Source organism: Muntiacus reevesi, chromosome 20 (genome assembly GCF_963930625.1).
Source record: "Muntiacus reevesi chromosome 20, mMunRee1.1, whole genome shotgun sequence".
Classification (NCBI taxonomy): Eukaryota; Metazoa; Chordata; class Mammalia; order Artiodactyla; family Cervidae; genus Muntiacus; species Muntiacus reevesi.
In genome coordinates, this window is record NC_089268.1 from 28,064,666 (window position 1) to 28,088,637 (window position 23,972).

The window sequence follows — 23,972 nt, forward strand, 5'->3', positions numbered from 1 at the left end:
AGACATCAAAACTGAACATCAGACATATTTTGTAAGTGATCATGTTGACAGGGATTCCAGCATCAAAATAATTGTAACAGAAATCTTTGTGCTGCCTAGTTGTCATTATAAGATTCCTCAGTGGGAGATTAACAGGGGGAAAATATGCTGTACCCATAACTGACTAAAACAACATGTCTCTTGTATTTCAGCAAAAGCTACACCACCACCTAGTAAGTAACACTGCCATATTTATAATTACTTTATGTAATGGACTATTATAGGGTACATGAACTATTATTAACTTTGCTGGTTGTCATTTTCAGTGAGGGACAAGTTAAGAATTTTACTGAATTCCTGGAAATTAAATGCCACTTACCTATAGAAAAATAACTTGTAAAGGATATTATTCTCATTCCAAACCAAAGGGGAGGAAAACGTATACTAAAGTTGTAAGTTAAATGCATTGAAGCAGAAAGAGGAATATAGAGAAATAAGAGTGTAAAATGAGGGGGGAAGAACTTGTTAAACATTTAAAGTTTATACTCAGTACCCAGAGGTATACCCGGGAGGCTAGACAACAGAGTAAGAAGTAAATAAAAGGTAGTACAATATTTTGAGGAACCACAGGTTTTTACAAGTTGACAGGACACAATTGGAGAAGAATGGTATTTTTTAAATAAATTGAACAGAAAGAAGAAAAACAGAAAACAAAGACTTTGGATAAGAAAATGGGAACAATTAAGTTTTAAAAATCAGACTGACAAAATCATATCCCAGTGATGAAGCAGTAGATACTCTGATGTTTTCATTATCTCTCAGCAACAAACTTCCAGCTTTGCAGCAGCCTTCATCCCATATCGCCAGTTACTGACCTCACTGACACCTTTAATTTCTTGACTTTTCTAATTTCTCCTGCTTCATTTACCACTATCCAGTCTTTACTTCCTAACTCCATAGACATCACTCTTATCACTTACAGGACAATACTTCCAAATCCTCTGGCCCACTTTTCATCTATCAGAACAGCTTTGCATGTGATCTTGGACTAATTCTGCCATCCTCCTTCTCTACACCAACACTTCCTACACTGGCTGCTACAGAAAAATAACACCAGCCATACAGACATGTGCCTCCATTGACTCATGGCTGACAGCCTCAAGTGGATACTCAAAACTGGCCACAGTAACTGTTTCCACATCCACTTGCTCTCCCATTCTCCACAGAAACTATCTGAAATAATCTTTGTGACACAAATAAATAAAAAATCTCTCCACACCTTTCACTCCCCACAGGGACCACGCATCATGTTGGATGAATAAAAAAAAATATTACATGCAATTACAGATTTCTGCCACCAAATAACCTGCAAGTGAAGCCTTCCATTTATCTTCCCTCCGACTACAGTAGTAGCCAGTAGCCTCCTCTCTCCTATCAAAGATCAGCTCCTCCCCCTTGGATGTGTATTCCACCACCATTCATCAGTTCTGGGAGCTCTCTCTCCAACAATCATCCCACTCTGCTGAATCTTCAACCTTACCCTCACTATTGCATCCTACCCACTAGTATCATGCATTCATATTATTTTTATACTTTTATAAATCCTCTGGTGACCCTGTCATATCCTTCATCCTTTAATTATTCATAGTTGGTCTGTTTACACCTATCACTTTAAAATATGTAGTGTTGTCAGCAGTCATAAGTGTTTACACTTATCTTTTAAAGTAATGAGTTGGCCAAAAAATAAGTTGGGGTTTTTCCGTATAACAGTACGGAAAGAATCCAAACAAACTTTTTGGCCAACTCAATGTGTTGCTGAGGCACTAGTCCAACTCCTTGACTTTTTTCATGTATCATCACTTTATTTTCAAGATATATTTATGTCACTTTATAATCACCTTGTTAGTTGGCTCTCACTTTATTTTCAAAATCTATCCTTGGGATCATTAGTTACTTCTGACTACTTCAGCAGTGAAACAGTAGTCACCACATAAGCTTACTCTGAAGTCAGATTTCAAAATACCAGATCATAACTTCTAATCACTGCGTACTGTTCACTGACCAGTATGCATCCACCACAGTGGATCCACAGTGTACTTATCCACTCCCTTTGTGACTGATGGCAAAGTCTCCATCAATGATCTAGATCAAAGAACTAGAGCATGTTCTCTTTATAATTTGTGAATTATATATCTAGAAGGTAAATCTGGAATAGTATCGCTGATAGGTAAGACATACAGATAATTTCATTCCTAGATTGCTTTTCAGAACTACTGTAATAATCTACAGTCTCCCCGGCTCTTAAGAATATGTTCCCTTCACCTTCTATGCTGAAGAGCACTTGTTTTTATCTCTCTTTCTAATCTTTCCATTCTGGTTGATGCAAGAAAGTTCCTTGCTATTTTATTTTGCTTTTCAGTGCCTACTGATGAGTTCACATACATATTTATATACTTACCAGCCATTCAAGTTTTCCTTTTCCTATTCATATATTTTGACCATTTTGCCATTTGGGTTCCCATCTCTTTCTTGTTATTTATCAAGCGTCTTTTGGACAGAGTGGATATTAATTCTTCGTGACTTGTCTTGAAAGTGACTTCGTGACTTTGTCTTGAAAACATCTTCTCTCAATCTACCATATGTCCATGAACCTTGTCTATAATGTTTTTGGTTAAACAGAAACACTTTTGATGTATTTAAATACATTTACTTTTCACATCATGTGCTTTGGAGATTCTAAGAAGGCCTTCCCTACATCCAAGACCATTGGAAGTGATCTTTTATTTATTTTCTTTTATTACATCTACAGCTTTATCTTTCCCATTTAGGATTTTAGTCCATCTATTGATGATGCTTTTTCTCTGCAGAGTACAGGCTTCTTAAGGTCTCCCAGCACACCAAGCTGTCTTCCATAAAAGAAAAGTTCAGTAGTCCCTACAGGGTTTTGATACCTTAGAGACAGAATGCTGCTTTAGTCCAAATATCTACCACATTGATAAAACTATGTATCTTTTAATGTAACTGATTTTATCTTCTTAACTATTAAGTCTAAATGTATAGGAAGAGCACTTCTATCTCCAATATGAATACATATTGTCTTCAACATGGTAGACTGTAAATATTTATTTTATAAAAGGAGGAATATTATAGTCTTTGCATTTGTCTATAAATTTTAGAAACAGGTAAAATGATGTGGAGTCAACTCTGGATTCCCAGAACATAGCTGCCACCTTCTTGGTCTATGACTGAAGACAGATTAATGATCCTTTCTCATTTGAAAGACTATCAAACAGTGGAACAACAACAAAGTGGAGAGAAGGGGAGGAATAGAGAAATAAAAAATCCTATATGTGTATTTCCTATACATATAGGAAATATGTCAAGTAAATAAAGTTCAATAAAGAGATTTGGAAGTCTAGGATTACAGTGTCAAAGGAGTCAATGTGGAGTTGGGGAGAAGGGTGGTAACAACACAACAGAGTTTAGAGGCAAGGATTTTGGAGCAAAGTGACCAGGATTCAAATCTAATTAAGAGTTGAGGAACCTTGGGTGATTTACTTCAGCAGTGAAACAGTAGTCACCACATAAGTTTACTCTGAAATCAGATTTCAAAATATCATATCATAAATATAGAGAACTTTGTTAATAACTCTGAGAAGCCCTGGTTTCTGTAAATAATAAAGCAGTTTAATAAAGGATGAAGTGAAGGCCAGTTGGAGAAAAGCATCTGGGATGTGACTGAGATAAGATATTATATATTTTATAGAAGTCAGGCAATGTCTTGTTCTATCTCAGGGAGAGAAACATTCACTGAAATTTTATAAACCCAACGTCCTCAAGTTTTCTCTCAACTTTATCTCCCTCTGATTCCGTGTTGGATCCAGAGAAGATTCCAGAATTCCATGCTGGATCCAGAGAAGAATCAGGAAGCATTGACATCAGGAGGAAAGGAGACTGGAGAAGTAAGTCAGGCTCAGTTATGAAAGACTTTATGAATCATGCTTGAAGTGTGGCTATTAGAAGTTTTCAAAGAATGCATAATCAGAATTGCACTTTAGAAAAAAATAAGTCTGAAAGCAATGTAATAACAGGGCTCAGAGGCCAGCCACTTGTATGATTGGATGATCACTTCATATTTAAAGCCTCTCTCATTAGAAAAAGGGTGGGTTTTGACAGAGAAACAGGTTTCAGTGTTTGTGGGAAAGAAAATTAAAGTGGGATATCCTAGCAAGCATACGCCAAAGATTTTAAAGAGTTCAGCAGAGGTATGCAAAATCTCCATTTGGAATACTATCCTAAGAAACCATTCTCCAAATGAAAAAAAAATAGTAATAATAAATAAATTTTTTTCTTTGTAAGCAATGGAAGCATCAAAAAGAAAATTATTTTCAGGTTACAAATTCTAGTTTTCTGTGTGAAAAAGGAAAAAAAAAAACAGAACAAATACAGAATTTAAAATTTTATCTCTCCTATCAGGTGGCACAATCATAAAGAATCCACATGCCAATGCAGGAGACGCAGGAGACACGGGTTCTATCCCTGGGTCAGGAAGATGCCATGGAGTAGGAAATGACAACCCACTCCACTATTCTTGCCTGGAAAACTCCATGGGCAGAGGAGCCTGGTGGGGCTCACCATACAGCCCAAGGGGTCGCAAAGAGTCAGACATGACTGAGTGACTCAGCATGAAGCACGTACATGGTTATCTATAGTAGCCTGAAAATAATAAATAAAGCACATTTCCCATTTAAATGTATTTTATGAAAAGAGTAAAGGAAAAGATGAATCAATGAGAAAACAAATGGAAGGAAGAAAATTTAAATGAATGCTTACATTTAGGAGGGCCTGAATTTCAACTCCCTATTGAGGAGTACTAAAGCAAACTGAGCTTTGCTTTATGAAATAATCTGGGATCTGATTTTAGAATGGAAACTTAGCTGCCTGTGCATGGTCATTTCTAAACTAAGACCAGAATTCTATCATTTTTATGCCTTTGAAATACTTCTAGTTTTCCTATTGATGTTTGTTTATTCAACTGAACAGTAAATTAAAGGTATAAAAATATGTATTTATGGACTCAATGGTACTATTGCATTGTGAATTTTAATTTTATCCTAAATGGACGTGAAACATCTCTGCATATATCCTAAAGCTTATGCCTGATGCTCCATCTAGAAGCTCCTAGAAGACAGAGAACCTGTTGTTCTCAATCAAAATGGGATCCCTTGTGCCAGACACTGTGCGTGAACTTGATGGATGGTTAATAACTATTTGTTAAATGAACCATTGAGGGAATGAAGGAAGGAAGGGAGAACAGAAGATTATCAATATAATTTATATTCAACACGTGCAGACAAACGGACCTCCAATGGTAGTATTTTTCTTTGAGAAGAATAAGTGATACTCATTGGCTCCTTTGTTGTTTTATTCCCAGGGTATTTTTCTGTCTTCCATAATATTTAAGGGCTACCATTTCTAGCCCTTACAAAGACTTCTAATTGCTCTGAAATATGATAGATTACTGATAATTTTAAAGTAGATATTCTTTACTAACAGAAAAAAAAAGATATTCCATATGATTTGTGATAACATTGCCCACAGAGAAAGTGTTAAGCCAATTGGTCAGCAATATATTGACTCTGTGACACAAGTTCAAAAACAAATTTTTAATAGCGAAGGACAGACAGATTCCCTAGGATAAAGAAGAGAGCAGAAGGAGATTACATGAGGAAAACTGAAAGAATTAAAAAGGGAGAGAAAATTCAAATGTTGAAAAACAGTGAAAACACATGGAGAAATGTGGCATAGGTGCTATCTTTCCTATCCTTCCTCCAGATCCATAAAGTTACCATATTGCTTTAAAAACAAACAGGGTTGGTTTAGTGCTCTGCAAATGTCCCATTTTAAAGCATTCTTTCTGGAAGAATGTGAAAGTAAACAATATATTTTTGAAACATATTTTGGATTTTGTCTAAATAATTTTTGGTTTTGTTTTTTAGGAGCAGCTTCAGCACCCTCAAGTAAGTGTCTTGGCGTTTGTCAATTCTAATATGTATTAATCTCCTGCAGGATCCAGGGAACTTTTCACAAAATGTCTACTTTCAATTCAGACTGTCTATCTCATTTCAGACTCCCGTATCTCAGTCTCCTTTGTTTCCATTTTACCCAGAATTTCCACAGTTCATAGAGGAATTTCAGGGAAGTAAAATATTTAAATCACAAAATGAAAGAACAGGAAATAAAGTATCTCCTGGTTTTAATTAAATGTTTTTAAAAAGAAGTTAAAAATTAAAGTGAAAGAAATTAACTGTTGAATTTAGGAAACTGTGGTCTAAAGACAACAGTTACAATGCTTTTCAGGTTTTAATTCCCAATAAGATAGTGAAGGGGAAAAGGCACTTGTTGAGGAGAAGCAGTAGTCTCCTTCCCAGCCCTCTTAAGGTCTATCTCTACTGCAACTAAAGTTGAAAGTGAAAGTCACTCACGCATGGACTGTCCACGGAATTCTCTAGGCCAGAATACTGGACTGGGTAGCCTTTTCCTTCTCCAGGGAATCTTCCCAACCGGGGGATCAAACCCAGGTCCCCTCATTGCAGGCAGATTCTTTACCACCTGAGCCACAAGGGCAGCCCAAGAATACTGGAGTGGGTAGCCTATCCCTTCTCCACGCAATCTTTCCAACCCAGGAATCGAACTGGGGTCTTCCGCATTGCAAGCAGATTCTTTACCAACCCCAGCAAATATCATAGAGGATTTGATGGCCCTGGGATGTAGACCACTGATGTTCTTAAGAAAAGAAGATTAACATTAAATATATACCATATTCAAGAATAAAAGATTAAAAAGAAACTTTTAACTTTAGAAAAGTTTATAGTAAGAACTTATATCAATAATTTCCCTTTCCATTTTCTTCATATAGAAACACCTTGGTCTTGAACAACATAATAGCTTAGTACTACCACTTAAGCAGAAGAGGAGACCACATAATTCTTCCTTTCCCTTGCTGTGGGATTAGTGCCACTTAAAAAAAAAATAACTCTTTATAACTGAAAGGAAAATAAATATGAAGGGAAAATATATTGATAAAATTATTTATTAGAAAAATTGGCATTCTTCTTGAAAAACAGTATTCAGTGATTCAAACAAAAATGAGGAGGTAGCAGAGAATAAAGAGACAGATGTAGCTAAGCAAAGAAAGGAAAGGAAGGACTTAAATTTGCAAATACTAGTCAAAAGAAAGTTTTCAATTCTTGATGGAGCAAAGAATTGAAAAACAATTAGAATGAGCTCCACTTACCCAACTGTCCCTGAAGCCTACCAAATTGAGGGTTCATAAAATCCCAAAAACCAAAGCCATTCTTAAAGTCATAATACTGAACTTATGATACATTTCAATATAACTGAAAGTGTTTGTCATTTCTCAGGAAAATAATTTATGGTCTAAATAATGACTCAGTAGCTGATCCAGAAGTTTAATCTAACTTATTTCTTTGGTTTATTTAAGCCAAACATTTATAGCCTCTTGATAAGTTCTAAAAAATGTTCTCTAAAACATATCAAGCAATAAAAATGATGGAGAAATCTAAAAATAAATGAGCTGAGTATACAGGAAAGAATGCTAAAGATCCAAAAACATGAGTTAATTTTAAAAATACAGATAAAGAGGAGCTCTTTTGTTTTAATCTATCAGTTTGTGAAAGATTGAGAAGGTTTACAGAGTATAATGTTTTTAGAGTTTGGCCAAATTTCTGTTTCTATGCCCTATTGATATTAAGGTTTAACTTTTCAAAAGTACATTTGGCAATGTTTCAAAATATAAAATGTACATACCCTTTGACTAAGAATTTATACTTCCAGAAATGTTTTCTAAGAAAAACTAGGACAGCTTTTCAAAGGGATATGTATTAGGTGGTTTAACACAGCATTATTTATAATAATTAAAATTTGAAAATAATATTTAATATGAGATTGTTATAAAATCATAAGATTTTATAAATAGAATTTATGTAAACATTTAAATGATCTTATCAATCAATATTATTGACATATAACTGTTAAATATTTTTAAATTAAAAGATCACTGTAGTAATCTCAATGTATTTGTCATATGCTTATATACTATAAGAACCAGTTGTTTTCCTACCTTAAGTAACGCTACCATTTCTAAATTATTTTTAATGCAGAATCCTTGAAAACCTGTGAGAGAGCTAAGGAAAGTTACAGCTTCACAGTATTTCAAAATGCTAGTTTGGCAATTGTTATCACTCAAAGTGAGATGGAATTTTCTTAAGGAATCATAAATATTATATAATAATTTTCTCAGGAAAAGTTCTCCTTTTCAGTTTACATCTCTTTTTAATTTTAATCATACACTCTAGATATATTCTACTGAGCAATCACCAATTTCTTGTGCTGTATTTTTCCCTTTTCTCAATTCAATACTTGAAAAGATACTGTATTTCAAGGACCTCTTATCTGTTTGTGTGTGTACAGCTTCACAAATTTTATATTATTGGGAAGGCAAATTTAATGACTCAAGCTTAACCCAAAGCAAAAATGTTTGATATGAAAAGATCAAAATTACTTAAGATGTTAATTATGTACTTTTATTATATGCTCTGTTATATTTTCAGGTAATTTGAGAGAATGTTCAAAAACAGAGGCAAAAAGTGGCACTGGAGAAACAAGAAAAACTACCCCAAAACAGGATATTTATTTGAGAATTCAAGTAGTGCCACCACAAATTAGCCAAAGTGGTCCTAAATACCAGCATAAAAGAGATTTAAGTGACCCTGAGGAGAACTATGAAAAGGGACAAAAACTGAAGCCTGAAGTGAAATTTGAAAAGCTTCCTGAGAAAACTCTGAGTAAAGAAGGGAAGAGAGTAAAAGATGAAAAAAGAAAAGGTATCGGGGAGGTTATGGACAAGGAAAATAAAATAGAAAAGGGCCAATCAAAGAAAGGACATAGTATAAAAGATGAAGGTGAAACTGGGGAACGAAGGGTGAATGTGAAAAAGAAGGGAGACGAGGACACAGATAATAAAGACAAGAAGGGAGATGAAGACAGGGAGGTCCAGGACAAGAAAGAAGATGAAGATAGCAACAAGAACAAAGACAAGATGGAAGATGAGGATAAGACAAAGAACAAGGACATGAAGGGAGATGAAGATAAGATAAAAGTCAAGGATAGAAAGGAAGATGAGGACAAGACAGAGGACAAGGACATGAAGGGAGATGAGGACAAGACAGAGAACAGGGACACGAAGGGAGATGAGGACAAGACAGAGGACAGGGACATGAAAGGAGATGAGGACAAGACAGAGGACAAGGACAGGAAGGGAGATGAGGAAAAAACAGAGGACAGGGACAGGAAGGGAGATGAGGAAAAGACAGAGGACAAGGTCATGAAGGGAGATGAAGACAAGATAGAAGTCAAGGATGTAAAGGGAGATGAGGAAAAGATAGAGGACAAGGACATACAAGGAGATAAGGACAAAACAGATGACAGGGACATGAAGGGAGATGAGGACAAGGCAGAGAACAAGGACATGAAGGGAAGTGAAGAAAAGACAGAGGATAGAAACATGAAAGGAGATGAGGACAAGACAGAGGACAAGGACATGAAGGGAGATGAAGACAAAATAAAAGTCAAGGATATAAAGGGAGATGAGGACAAGGACATGAAGGGAACTGAGAACAAGGCAGAAGACAAGGACATGAAGGGAGATGAGAATAAGGCAGAGGACAAAGATACAAAGGGATTTGAGGACAAGATAAAAGACAAGGACATAAAGAGAGATGAGGACAAAAAGAGCAAGAATATCAAAGGAGATTCTATGAAAAAAAGAGATAAAATAAAAATGAGCAAAGAGGACAAGGATATAAACCAAAGAAAAAGTTCCAGGCAGAAAAAGGACAGTAAAAAGTCACACTGATGAAAAACAGCACCAGATTTTGTAAACTAACAAACAGAATTGAGTAATTTCATTCCAACACTATCAACTTCAAAACTAGCTCCCAGCCTTTTACAGTATCAATTAAAATGACAGATTCCTCACATTTCTTTAGCCACAAAATTTCTGCTTCTTTGCTTGCAACCTGGCAAAAAATTCTTCATAAATTTCATCTTCTTAGATCTCTCAATTTCAAACTTCAGCTTCCAAATGTAAATTTTTCAAAATGTAAGTCCATTATGTATAATTGTCAACAAAACACAATTTTTCTGAAATAAAACCCTGATAAAGAAATGTCAAGCTCTTTCTCTCAACTAAGTATGGTATCTCCTTACTTAGGTACTTAGGTATTACTTCCTTATTTAGGTATTCCCTAAAACTGTTTAGTCTCTACTAAATGCAACATCCATAGAGGAATGCAAGAATATCTTCATCAAAAGATAAATATGAGAATACTAAAACAATATTAAAAGACAAATATCAAAACATGATTCAGAAAGTCAAATACAACAGGAAAAATTCAGGAAAGAAAAATCTCTTTGAACAGAGGTAATACATGAAGGACTCTAATAAGCAGTAAAATTTGAGCTGGTCATCACAAAAAAGACAAGTAAGATTTGTATATTGTTTGAGGCCCGTGGATTAGTAATTCCTCTAACAAAGTATAAACTCCTTGAAAGAAAAAGGAAAATCAGTATCTTATCATTATCTTCATCCTCAGTGCCTGCCACAACATTTACTAAATTGAATTGACTAGGAAAGGAAGTGAGGGAACAATAACAACAACAAAAAAAAAGATTAGACACGAAAAATATATTCTATAGGCAGGGAGTAGAGTAGAGAATTTGTATATAGCAAAGTTCCCCAAAGTGTAGTCCCCAGACCACCACTAACATATAAGACAACTTCAGGTGGTACCCAAGTAAACATTGTAATAGTAACATTTAATATTTATCATAAGAATTAGGAAAAAAGTGTATCAAACCCATCAAGCCCTTGACTTTGAAGAAATTATAGATTAGGATGAGACTCAGTAAAAAGGTGAGTTAATTTAAGGAAAAATATTGAATATTGAAAGAGTACACATCTTCTTAGATATGGCAAAAAAGATGACGGGATCTGAATGATTGAAATTTGCCAAACACTGAGGGTATCAGAAGAAAATAAGGTTGGAATTTAAAACCAGGGTTCTTGAGGGATTTGAGCTTTTATTTTATTTATTTGATAGGCAACAGAAATACCAACATAAGCTGGGATGACTTGCAGAAAGAGTAATTTGGTAGTCTGGACAAGAGAAAGGAGGCTGAGAGATCAGTAGAAGACTACTACAGTGACTGTTGTTGCTGTTGCTGTTGCTGTTTAGTTACTAAGTTGTGCCCAACTCTTCATGGTGTCATGGACTGTAGCCTGCCAGGCTCCTCTGTCTATAGGATTTCCCAGGCAAGAATGGGTTGCCATTTCCTTCTCCAGGGAATCTTCCCGACCCAAGGATCAAACCCACATCTCCTGCACTGGTGCATGCATGCTGTTGCTTTAGTCATAACTGACTCTTTGCGACCCCATGGACTATAGCTCCCATGCTCCTCTGTCCATGGGATTCTAGAGGCAAGAATACAGCAGTGTATTGCCGTGCCCTCTTCCAGGGGATCTTCCCAACCCAGAGATCAAACCCACATCTCATGTCTCCTGCACTGGCAGGCGGATTCTTTACCACTAATGCCACCTGGGTAGCAAGATTCTTTACCACTGAGCCACCAGGGAAACACATATTGTAGTGACATAGCCATAAAAAGATAAGAGCCTAAATTAATTTGGAAGTGATTAGGTAAAATGAAAGAAACAGATGTGAGAATCATCTTGAAAAGGAAATGAGCTAACTCTGACAACTAACGGAATGTATATGACAAGGATAAACTCATACAGGATCCTAGGTTTTTTGACACTGGGTAACTGCTAAGATGATGGCCCCTTGATTGAAGAAGGGGAATCCAGAAAAAGAAAGATACTAAATTGTTTGTGAACCATTGAGGCATAATAAATAATGGCTTTGCACTATCCTATAATAATTATACTGCATTTGAGAGACTTCCTACAATAACCATTATAAGGTCAATGTAGAGTTCATTTTTTAATTCTGTGAGATCCAAGCTTATATTCCCAACTGCATACTTTAGTACTCCATTTTGATTGACTCATTGAGCAAACATATCAAGTGCCTATTACATGCCAAGCATTGCCTTGGGTGCTGAAAATGCAGTGGTGGGCACAATTCATGCCCTCATGGAAACTTACTCCAAGTAGAAAGACATTAATCCAATAATAAAACATGTAAAATTGCAATTCTAATAAGCATAATTCGTAAAATGATCTGTAATAGGAAGATTTCTACCTAGTCAACTAGGTCAAGGAAGGCATAATCTTAATAAAGCACTGCTTGACAGAGAAAGACAAATATCATTTGTGGAATCTAAAATATGATACAAATGAATTTGTATACAAAACAGAAATAGACTCAGGGACAGAGAAAACAAACTTGTGGTTACCAAACTGGAAAGGGGCAGGGAGGGATAAATTTGGGGTTTGGGACTAGTAAATACAAGCTACTATACATAAAATAAACAAGGTTCTATGGTATAGCACATGGAACTATATTCAGTATCTTGTAATAAACTATAATGGAATATGGAAAAGAATATATATATACATATGTGTAGAAATGAATCACTTTGCTGTATACCAGAAACTAACACAACATTGTAAATCAATTATAGTTCAATTTTTTTAATTTTAAGAGACTTATTTTTAAAAAAAGAAGAAAGTACTACTTAAACTGTGAACTAAAGGAGGAATAGGAAGCATTAGAAACAGAGGAAAGAGAAGAGTAGGATAGGACTGCAAAGGCATCTTGATGAGCACTAACACAGTCAGTAACAGGGACTGACAGAAGCCCTGTGTGGCCAGAGCACAAAAATCAATAGCAAAGATAGTTCAAAACAAAGCTGGAGAAGCAGGCCAGAAGGTACACTATTTAGAATCTTTAGGACATGGGGTCGCAAAGAGTTGGACATGACTGAGCGACTGAACTGAACTGAGGAATGTTAAATTTTGTCTTTAATCTTTGCCAACTGAAAACCAACAAAAGGTTTTAGTGAGACATGGTTAGATTTGCATTTTGAACCAAAAATAACTAACTGCAAGTGAATGAGAGTTTGAAGAAGGGCCAAAGTGGTATCAGAAGACCAAATCAGATGTTACTACAATCATATGAAAGATGAAGGTAACCTTGTGGTGTTAGTGGAGATAGAAATAGATAGATTTAGGAGATATTTCCATTTTGTATATATTGAGCTTGATGTGCCTTTCAGGAGGGATTATCAAATAGGCAATTGATAAAGAGGTAAGAATCTCAGAGATATCTGAACTGTGGATATAAACTTGTCATCCATGGGAGTGGTAATTGAAAAAGCAAATGAAAATTTTATAACTAAAAAATAAAATAACCAAAATGAAAAATCACTGGACAGGGTTACCAACAGAACTGAGATTACACAAGAACAATCAAGAGCAATTCAGTGGTGATTTTGGATCCTTTCAAAATGGCATTTTCAATAAATGGTATGACTGAAACAATTGGATTCCTACCAAACAAAAAAAAATTAGCTGCAACTTAAATCTCACACTTTATTTTTTAATTAAATCAAAATTGATCATAAATCTAAATCTAAAATGTAAACTAAAACTGTTAAAAGCAATTATAAGAGGAAAAATATTGTGACTTAGATACAACATGAAGAGCCATGTTAACAATCCATAAAAGAGCCATAAAAGCCATAACTATCCATTAAAAAAAAATTAGATAAACTGGACTCTTTCAAAATTTAAAACTTTGCTTTTCAGAACTTCCTGAGGAGGGAACTCTGCTTAATGTTATGTGGCAGCCTGGATGGGAAAGGAGTTTGAGAGAGAACAGATACATGTATGGGTATGACTGAGTAGCTTTGCTATGCACCTGAAACTATCGCAATATTGTTAATAAGCTATACTCCAATACAAAATAAAAAGTTAAAAAAAAAAAAACTTCCTGATGAGAAGATGAAAATACAAGAAACAGACTCAGAGAAAATATTTGCAAAACACATACTCAACAAATGACTTATCTCCAGAAAGTATCAAGAACTCTCTAAATTCAACAGTAAGAAAACAAACAATCCCATAAAAAACTGAATAAAAGATGCAAATGGACATTTCACCAAAGAGGAAACAGAGGAAACGATATTCAGCATCGTCAGACATTAAAGACATGCAAATTTAAACATGATGAAGTAGCACTAAAGATCCACAAACTGGCTAAAATTTTAAAAGTACTTATAATATCAACTGTTACAACAATTAGAGCAACTGAATCTTTTATACATTGCTATGGGACTGTAAAATAACACAGCAACTCTGGAAAACAGCTTGTCAGTTTCTTGTAAAGCAAAACTTACACTGACTATATAATCTAGCCACCATCATACTACTGGATATTTAGCCTAGAGAAATGTTTAGGCTAAATGTCCACACAAAAAACTGTACAGGAATATTCATAGCAGCTTCATTTCTAACAGGCTAAAGCAGGAAACCAAAGGTCCTTCAATGAGCAAATGTATATGGTATATGGCAAAATGTGGCATATTCATACAAGGAAATGCCATAAGCCATCAAAAAAGGAACAAATTACTAACCCAAAACACTAATCTGGATGGCTCTCCATGGTGTTATGCTGTTTGAATCTCAAATAATTATACACGTATGATTCTATTTATAACACTCTTGAAGTGACAAATTGATCGAGAACAAGTCAGTGGTTGTCTAAGGTTAAAGTTAGGGGAAGGCCTAACTAAAAAAACCATAGCCTGAGGGAGAGTCTTTGTGATGATAAAACTATTTTGCATTCTGATAGCAGTGATAATTTCATAAACTTACATATGTGATAAAATCTCATAGTACTATAGATTCAAAAAGAGTATATAAAAACTGGTGAAATCTGAACAAGCTCTGTAGTTTTACTTAATAATACTATTCCAATTTCCATTTCCTGATTTTGAAAAATCTATTAATATGTAAGATGCTATCACTGGGGAAAGATGGGTGAAGTCTACTTTGCCGAGGGGTGAGGGGTGGTAGGGTCGAAGCGGCAGTTGGGGGGCGGGGGGTATGGTTTGTTTGCTACTTTGTCTGGGACACACTATTTTTGCCACTACTGGTAAATCTTAAATTAATTCAAAACAAAAAGATTTTAAGAAGGACGGGAGAAAGGAAAAACAGCAAAACGGATCATATTATACCTGCTGTTCTCGAAGAAAGTACAAGTCAAAACGCATTGCATTTGTTCAGGTTTCAAACTGCGAGATACCAATGTATATGAGAGATGGAAAGTGGTGGAAAGGAACTTAGCTCTTTGGAAGAGGCGAGCGCAATCTCTCTTCCTGAGGCTGATCCTTCAGAGAATTCTTTTAAAAAGCCAAGGCTCTTGGATAGCAGCCATCCTGACTGGCGTGTAATGGTACCTCATTGTGGTTTTGATTTGCATTTCTCTGATGATGAGTGATGTTGAGCATCTTTTCATGTGTTTTTTAGCCATCTGTATGTCTTCTTTGGAGAAATGTCTGTTTAGTTCTTTGGCCCATTTTTTGATTGGGTCGTTTATTTTTCTGGAATTGAGCTTCAGGAGTTGCTTGTATATTTTTGAGATTAATCCTTTGTCTGTTTCCTCATTTGTTATTATTTTCTCCCAATCTGAGGGCTGTCTTTTCACCTTACTTATAGTTTCCTTTGTTGTGCAAAAGCTTTTAATTTTCATTAGGTCCCATTTGTTTATTTTTGCTTTTATTTCCAATATTCTGGGAGGTGGGTCATAGAAGATCTTGCTGTGATTTATGTCGGAGAGTGTTTTGCCTATGTTCTCCTCTAGGAGTTTTACAGTCTCTGGTCTTACATTTAGATCTTTAATCCATTTTGAGTTTATTTTTGTGTATGGTGTTAGAAAGTGTTCTAGTTTCATTCTTTTACAAGTGGTTGACCAGTTTTCCCAGCACCACTTGTTAAAGAGATTGTCTTTTTTCCAAAAGTCTACAAGCAATAAATGCTGGAGAGGGTGTGGAGAAAAGGGAACCCTCTTACACTGTTGGTGGGAATGCAAACTAGTACAGCCACTATGGAAAACAGTGTGGAGATTTCTTAAAAAACTGGAAATAGAACTGCCATATGACCCAGCAATACCACTTCTAGGCATACACACTGAGGAATCCAGATCTGAAAGAGACACGTGCACCCCAATGTTCATCGCAGCACTGTTTATAATAGCCAGGACATGGAAGCAACCCAGATGCCCATCAACAGATGAATGGATAAGGAAGCTGTGGTACATATACACCATGGAATATTACTCAGCCGTTAAAAAGAATTCATTTGAATCAGTTCTAATGAGATGGATGAAACTGGAGCCCATTATACAGAGTGAAGTAAGCCAGAAAGATAAAGAACATTACAGTATACTAACACATATATACGGAATTTAGATAGATGGTGGCGATAACCCTATATGCAAAACAGAAAAAGAGACACAGAAGTACAGAACAGACTTTTGAACTCTGGGGGAGAACGTGAGGGTGGGATGTTTTGAAAGAACAGCATGTATACTATCTATGGTGAAACGGACCACCAGCCCAGGTGGGATACATGAGTCAGGTGCTCGGGCCTGGTGCACTGGGAGGACCCTGAGGAGACGGGTGGGGAGGGAGGTGGGAGGGGGGATCGGGATGGGGAATACGTGTAACTATATGGCTGATTCATGCCAATGTATGACAAAACCCACTGAAATGTTGTAAAGTGATTGGCCTCCAACTAATAAAATAATATTAAAAAAAATAAAAATAAAAAAAATAAATAAATAAATAAAAAATAAAAAAAATAAAAACAAAAACAAAAACAAAAAAAAAAGCCAAGGCTCTTTTCGGTGGTGGGTCTAAGGACCGAGATCCGGAAGGCATCCTCCTAATCACACGGAGCAGAGGGTGACTAGGTGTACTTCATGTTGTATCTAAGGTATCAGACAAACCGGTGGGGAACCACAGTCTCAGGCTGCAGCAACTCCGGGTAGAGCTCTTTCTGGGGTTCCCAACTACAGCTGCTACCAGGCCCCTCGCCAGGCCCCTCTGCGTCAGGCTCCTCCTCACCTTGCCGACCTTGCGTCATCCTGTGCGGAGCTTGCGTCACCCTTTACTATCCCTGGCGTTAACCTCTCCTCTGTTTCCAGCTTTGATTTCTTTTTCATCACGCTTTCTCATCTTCTCCCTATCTCCCTCATCGCCTTGTCTCCTCGGTTTCCCCTTCATCACCGTCTCCTCTCATTTTCCTGACACCACCCTCTCCTCTCAGTTTCATCCTCTACACCTTCTCCCCTGTTTCCCCCTCCCTGCTTTCTCCCCTCACAGTTTTGCCTCACAGCCTTCTCTCCTCATAATTTCTCCTCTAACGTCCCTTCATTTCAGTTTTCCCGTCACTGCCTTCTCCCCTCCGTTTTCCTCTCACCATCTTTTGCCCTCAAAATTTCCTTTCACCACTTTCTGCCCTCAGTTTCTCCATCACAGCCTTCTCCATCTGGTTTTGTAACCCTGCAGGACACTACGGAGAAGGCAATGGCAACCCACTCCAGTACTCTTGCCTGGGAAATCCCATGGACGGAGGAGCCTGGTGAGCTGCCGTCTATCGGGTCGCACAGAGTTGGACTCGACTGACGCGACTTAGCAGCAGCAGCAGCAGCAGGACACCATGGGGACTTCCTGGATAGACACCTCTGACTCTGTCCTGTGCTTTAGTTCCTCTCTGAAGTATCTTGGTAATAATATCTGATAGACATTCCTGAGTTATTTTACAGATGGAGAAACCCTACCAAATCAAAGAAATTAATTACTTGACAACCTTGAGCCCAGTAGCCCTCAGACCTACTGGCGCATAAGGATTGATAATATGACACTGCCCCCTTAAAGCACCATCTACCAGTCAGAGAATCGGGCAGCAGCTGATCCCACACTCTGGGAGCCCATCCCTCAGCTTGCCTTTAAAAATGATTTGCTGGGTTTTTCTGGTAAGTCAGTGGTAAAGAATCTCCCTGCCAACGCAGGAGACAAAAGTTCCATCCCTGGACTGGGAAGATCCCACATGCCACAGAGTGACTAAGCCCATGCTCCACAACTATTGAGCCTGTGCTCTAGATCCTGGGAGCTGCAACTACTGAGCCCACATGCCACAGCTACTGAAGCCCTCACACCTCACAGCCTATAGCCTGTGCTGCACAACAAGAGACACCACTGCAGTGAAAAGCCCTCGCACCACAACGATGAGTAGCCCCGGCTCGCCGCAACTAGAGAAAAGCCTGCAGGGCAACGAAGACCCAGCACAGATAAAAATAATTTAACTTTAAAATAAGTCAAAAAAATAAAAATGCATTGCTGAACCATCTGAGAATACAGCTTTTAGAGTACAAGCAGTCTGGAACTCCCTGTTCCTCACCCTACAATAAACATTGCACTTTCCTTCACTACAGCCCAGTGTCAATAGATTGACTTTAGTGCTTTGGCAAATGAACCCAAGTTTGGTTCGGTAATAATTTCTCCTCACTGCCTTTTCTGCTTGTACTGTCTACTCATCACATTCTCAATTTCCCCTTCATAATCTCACCCCCAACTTTCCCCCTCCTTGCCTTCTCTTCTCAAAATTTTCCCCTCACTCCCTTTTCCTCTCACAGTTTCTCCCTCACTTCCTTTTCTCTTCACAATTTCTTTCTTACCTCCTCTCCCCTCAGTTTCTCCCTCACTGCCTTCACCCGTAATAGTCTCTGCCTCACCCAACTCTCCCTTCAGCTTCACCCTCACCATCTTCTATTTTCAGTTTCCCCACATTCCTTTCTCCCCTCACTGTCCTCCTCACCAGCTTCTCCAATGCATTTTCCCTCTCAGTACCTTTTTTTCAGTTTCTCCCTCAAAGTCTCTCCCCTCTTTGTCCCCTTCAACACATATTTCCCTCTCACTACTTTTTCTCTTCATGTTTTCCCCTGGACTTTCTCCTCTCACAGTTTCCCCCTAACTACCTTCTCCCCTCTCGGTTTCCCTTCACTACCTTCTCTCCTCGCACTTTCCCCTCAGGCCCTTTATTCCTCACTGTTTGCCCTTACTAACTTATACCCTCTGTGTCCTCCCCACGTATTCCCCCACATCAGCTCTCCCCTCACTGTTTCCTTCTAACCACCTTCTATTATCTTAGTTTTTCCTCAACCTTCTCTCTTCAGTTTCTCCTCTCTGCCTTCTTCTATCACAGTTCCACCTTCATAGCCTTGTCCCCTCACAAATGTCCCCCTCACTGCTTACCCTTCTAATCCTTCCCCTCACCAGCTTGTCTTCTCAGTTTTTTCCTTCACTGGGTTTCTCTATCACAATTTCCGCTTCACTACTTCTCCCCTCACAGTTTGCCCTCACCTTCTCTCTTCCTTTCCCCCTCATTGACTTTTCCTTTCACAACCCCTTCCTCACAACCCTCTCTCCTCACCTTTGCCCCTCACTGCCTTCTCTCCTCAGTTTCCCCATAACTGCCTTCCTTTGTCATAGTATCTCTAAAAATAGAACTACCATGTGACCCAGTAATCCCACTCAATAAAGTCCAATGAAAAAGAATGAAGTCCAATGAAAAAGCCCATAAAAAAAGAATGAAATAATGCCATTTGTAGCAATAAGGATGGACCTAAAGATTATTACACTAAGTGAAGTAAGTCAGACAGAGAAACACAAATATCATATGACTTCACTCATATGTGGAATCTAATTTTTTTAAGATACAAATGAACTTGTTTACAAAACAGAAACAGACTTACAGATATTAAAAATGCACTTATGGTTATCAAAGTGGGGAGGGAGGAGTATAAGTCAGGAGCTAGAAATGAACATACACACACTACTATACATAAGATAAATAGCCAATAAGAACATCTTTGGGGGGTGTTAATTCTAGAAGGTCTTGTAGGTCTTCACAGAACTGTTCAGCTTCAGTTTCTTCAGCATTACTGGTCAGGGCATAGACTTGGATTACTGTGATGCTGAATGGTTTGCCTTGGAAATGAACAGAGATCATTCTGTTGTTTTTGAGATTACATCCAAGTGCTGCATTTCAGACTCTTTTGTTATCTATGATGACTACTCCATTTCTTCTAAGGGATTCTTGCCCACAGTAGTAGATATAATGGTCATCTGAGTTCAATTCACTCATACCAGTCCGTTTTAGTTTGCTGATTCCTAAAATGTCGACATTCACTCTTGCCATCTTCTGTTTGACCACTTCCAATTTGCCTTGATTCATGGACCTAACATTCCAGGTTCCTACACAATATTGCTCTTTACAGCATTGGACTTTACTTCCATCACCAGTCACATCCACAACTGGGTGTTGTTTCTGAAGTCATTCCCATCAGTTTTCTCTATCACAGCATTCAGTCATCATGGTACTCTCTGCTCTCACTCAAACTTTCTCCTCAGACCCTTTCATTCTTCAAAGATTCTTCCTCATGTTCTGCCGGTAGTCTGAATCCCCTATCGGGAAAGAAGACTCCTCGAGACAATGCAACTTGCAATAGGGGAATTTATTACTGACTCGAGCCAGGGCCTCCCGCCCTCACCAAGGGTGTGAGGACGAAAAGGCCCCGAGTCCCAGTTCTCTCGGGTATTTATTGGGTACAATTATTAGTTGGCGCAAGTGGATTGGTTACACAGTTGCAAGGCAATTTTTGTTGGCCCAATCCTTCGTGGGCTTTCAGCTTTCCCCTGATAGGTTCCCTTTTTCTTGCTAGGCACATGTTGATTGGCTGGCTCCAGGTGGCCTGATAATTATGTTACCCCAGGAAACCAGGCCTACTCCTAATCTAGGCTGCCTGTCATGGCATTAGCCGTGACAGCCTCACATTTCCCCCCCTGTCTTTGTACTTTTGTAGAGGAATCCTTCTCTTCACCCTGTGAAATTGGCTGATATTGTTGTCTCAATACCATAATTTGGATGGTATTTAGGCGCTCCCTAATAAATGAGACCAGACGGTGTAAAATGCATGGACCAAAGGTCAGTAACAATATTAATATTATGAGTGGACCCAGGAGGGTGGAAATCAAAGTGGTCAACCAGGGGGAGTGCTGAAACCAAGATTCAAACCAGCCTTGTTGGGCTTCTCGTTCTCTCTTCTGCTGGGCTAGTCTCTCTCTTACTTTCTGGAGAGATTTTTGTACCACCCCTGAATGGTCGATATAGAAACAGCATTCTTCTCCCAGTGCTGCACATAATCTTCCTTGTTGCAGAAACAACAAATCCAAACCTCTCCTATTCTGTAACACTACTTCAGTCAAGGAGCTCAAGGATTCTTGGAGGTGTGAAATGGACTTCTCAAGTTGCTCAATATCTTCATCTATTGCAGCCCTTAGTTGATTATACTGTTTATCTTGCAACGTTAAGGCTGCGATCCCACTTCCCATTCCTACAGCACCCAATAGGACTGCTAAAGTCAGGGCAGTGACTGGTTCTCGTTTTACCCTATTTTGACCCGATGGGTCTAACCTTGGTTGCAGCTCTTTCTTTGAGTAATAGTTTAGCCGGGGGATCAGGTGGACTAAGACACAGAAATCTTGGGAGGCATTAAGTGCTGCCTTATGGACACACGGGGTTAGTCTGGCGGAGCAAGCCCACCACCCGTTTTCTGGCGGAAGTACCCACTGGTGAGTAGAATTGGGGAGGCTAGTCCTAGGGACTGAATTATTATTACATAGGTGTTGATAAAAGTCTTAGGGATAGTTCCTATACAGGTGCCTATGCCCATAATGGAGCCTACTGTCAACCGGCCTGACCCAAGTTGTTGCTGCCATCTGCAGGCCGAGACATCAGAGGTCACATTGAATCTTGAAGAAAAGGCAACCGCCTCATAATAGCGAGGCCTAATTTTATAACAAATCCAGCAACCATTTGTTAAGTCCGGACGAGAGGCATTTAGGGTGAGATAAGCTGAGGAGATCATTTTCATAAAGGGGTCTGTTGGTGGGGACATGTCAACCCTGGGGGGTTCCCACAGTGCGTGGAGTCGATCTATTAGCCTGACTTTGGTTCTAGGAGGGAAGCTTTGGGGTTGTTCCCTGGGGAGTGGGCTTTGGGGCTATCACCTGGTTTGGTCCTAAGGCTACTTTGGGTGCCAAATAGAGCGGTCCCAGTTTTAATTTAAGCTCAAACCGGAATCCTGTGTCATAGCCAGTCTTGTAAAGACGGAGGCCCCAAGCTCGGCCAACATCCCACCTGGTAAATTTCTTTCCTTTGTCTGTGAATTTGATCTGTAATGGGAAACATTGCCCGGGTTTGGATGATACTCCCTTAGTTGGACATTTCTGGGAATTCGGGGGTCCTTGGAATGAGGTCCTTGTCGGAGTTAGTGAGCCAATGGACTGCTCCCGTGGTTTCGCAACCCCAAGCGGCTCAATAAAAAGAGTCAACTCCCCCACATTTTTCAATTTGGTTCCGATCCCTTCCTCCCCCCGGGGCAGACATAGACAGGCACCTGTTCGTAGTACTGTGGGCCTTTTCACTCATAGTTACGGGTGAACAGACCGAAAGAGCCGTGGGCAAAGAACTTGGTCAGTTGGTTGGGACCAAACCCATTACCGTCAGCCGCCAGCACGCACAAATCAAAGGTCAGTACTGGCCACCATGTCCCTTTGAGGGCCACGTTGGAGCTCGAATTAAGCACTTCTCCAGTCTCAGGATTGTAGATCACCCAAGTCAGGTTAGCTGGCTGATGGGGGTTGTGGCTGGTTGCTCCTGGGCCGATGAAAACTGTTATCAGCAGGAGAGTTAAGAGGGCTCCTGTCGTACGAGTTTCAGTTTCAAAGGATTTGACAGGTGAGGTCTTGCCTCCCATTCTGCTTGAGCCTTCTCCTGTTCTTCCGGGGTGGCCTGCCACATGTGATTGCAGTGAACCCAGGGCCCGATCCCGTCGACCTTAACAGCAGTAGGAGTGGTAGGGAGAACAACATAAGGACATTTCCATCTAGGTTCTAATGCTTTAGATTGGTGTCGTTTTACCCAAACCCAATCACCCGGGCCAATATTATGTGAGGGGACGATCCCCTTGCTTGGACCCTCGTGTATCTCTCGAATCAATTTCCAAACATGACTATGCACCTTACTTAATGCCATCAGTGTGTGCTGGAATTGTCCCAAGGTAGGGGGTGGTAGGCATTTTCCCTCGAATATAGGACACACAGGAGGGGATCTTCCATACAGAATCTCAAAGGGGGTAAGATTCAGCTTATAAGGGATGTTACGCACTCGAAAGAGTGCGAAGGGAAGGAGGGTCACCCAGTCCCCGCCAGTCTCTATTGCCAACTTTGTCAAAGTTTCTTTTAGGGTCCGATTCATTCTCTCAACCTGTCCTGAGCTCTGGGGATTATATTCACAATGTAACTTTCATTTTGTCCCCAGAACTTGGGCCAGCCCTTGTACAATCTGGCTCACAAAGGCAGGTCTGTTATCAGAGCCCATAGTCACTGGCAGCCCGTACCTAGGCACTATATCCTCTAAGATCTTTTTAGCAACCACTGTTGCTGTCTCTTCCTTAGTGGGGAAGGCTTCTACCCACCCCGAGAAGGTATCTACCAGAACCAACAGATAGCGATACCCGTACTTGCCTGGCCTTACCTCAGTGAAATCTATCTCCCAGTGTTGCCCTGGCTCTTCCCCTCGGCACCTCGTTCCAGTGTGCTGCCTTTTCCCTGTCCTCATCAGCTGGCATGCTTTGCAAGCCTGGATTATCTCTCGTACAGTTGCATTTTGTCGAGGGAACCTCAGGCAGGCCGTCTGGAGAAGTGTCAAGGTCTTTTTCTCACCCAAGTGTGTAGTTGTGTGCAGGTGTTCACATAGGTGACGACCCAGGATGGCAGGCAATATCAGGTTGTTGTTTTGATCTCAGTACCATCCATCTTTG

General features: G+C 39.0%; 1 protein-coding gene across 1 annotated transcript; it reads left to right on the top strand.

Annotated features, from left to right (window-relative positions):
• Positions 1-8,899: 8,899 nt before the first annotated feature.
• LOC136151187 (cylicin-2-like) lies at positions 8,900-9,916 on the top strand. The gene has a single exon (XM_065912141.1). The coding sequence runs from the start codon at positions 8,900-8,902 to the stop codon at positions 9,914-9,916; it is 1,017 nt and encodes a 338-aa protein (XP_065768213.1).
• The last annotated feature ends 14,056 nt before the right edge of the window (positions 9,917-23,972 follow it).

Bases quoted from the DNA above. Each gene is read 5' to 3' on its own strand.
- LOC136151187 (XM_065912141.1), top strand. From the start codon at position 8,900: ATGGACAAGGAAAATAAAATAGAAAAGGGCCAATCAAAGAAAGGACAT.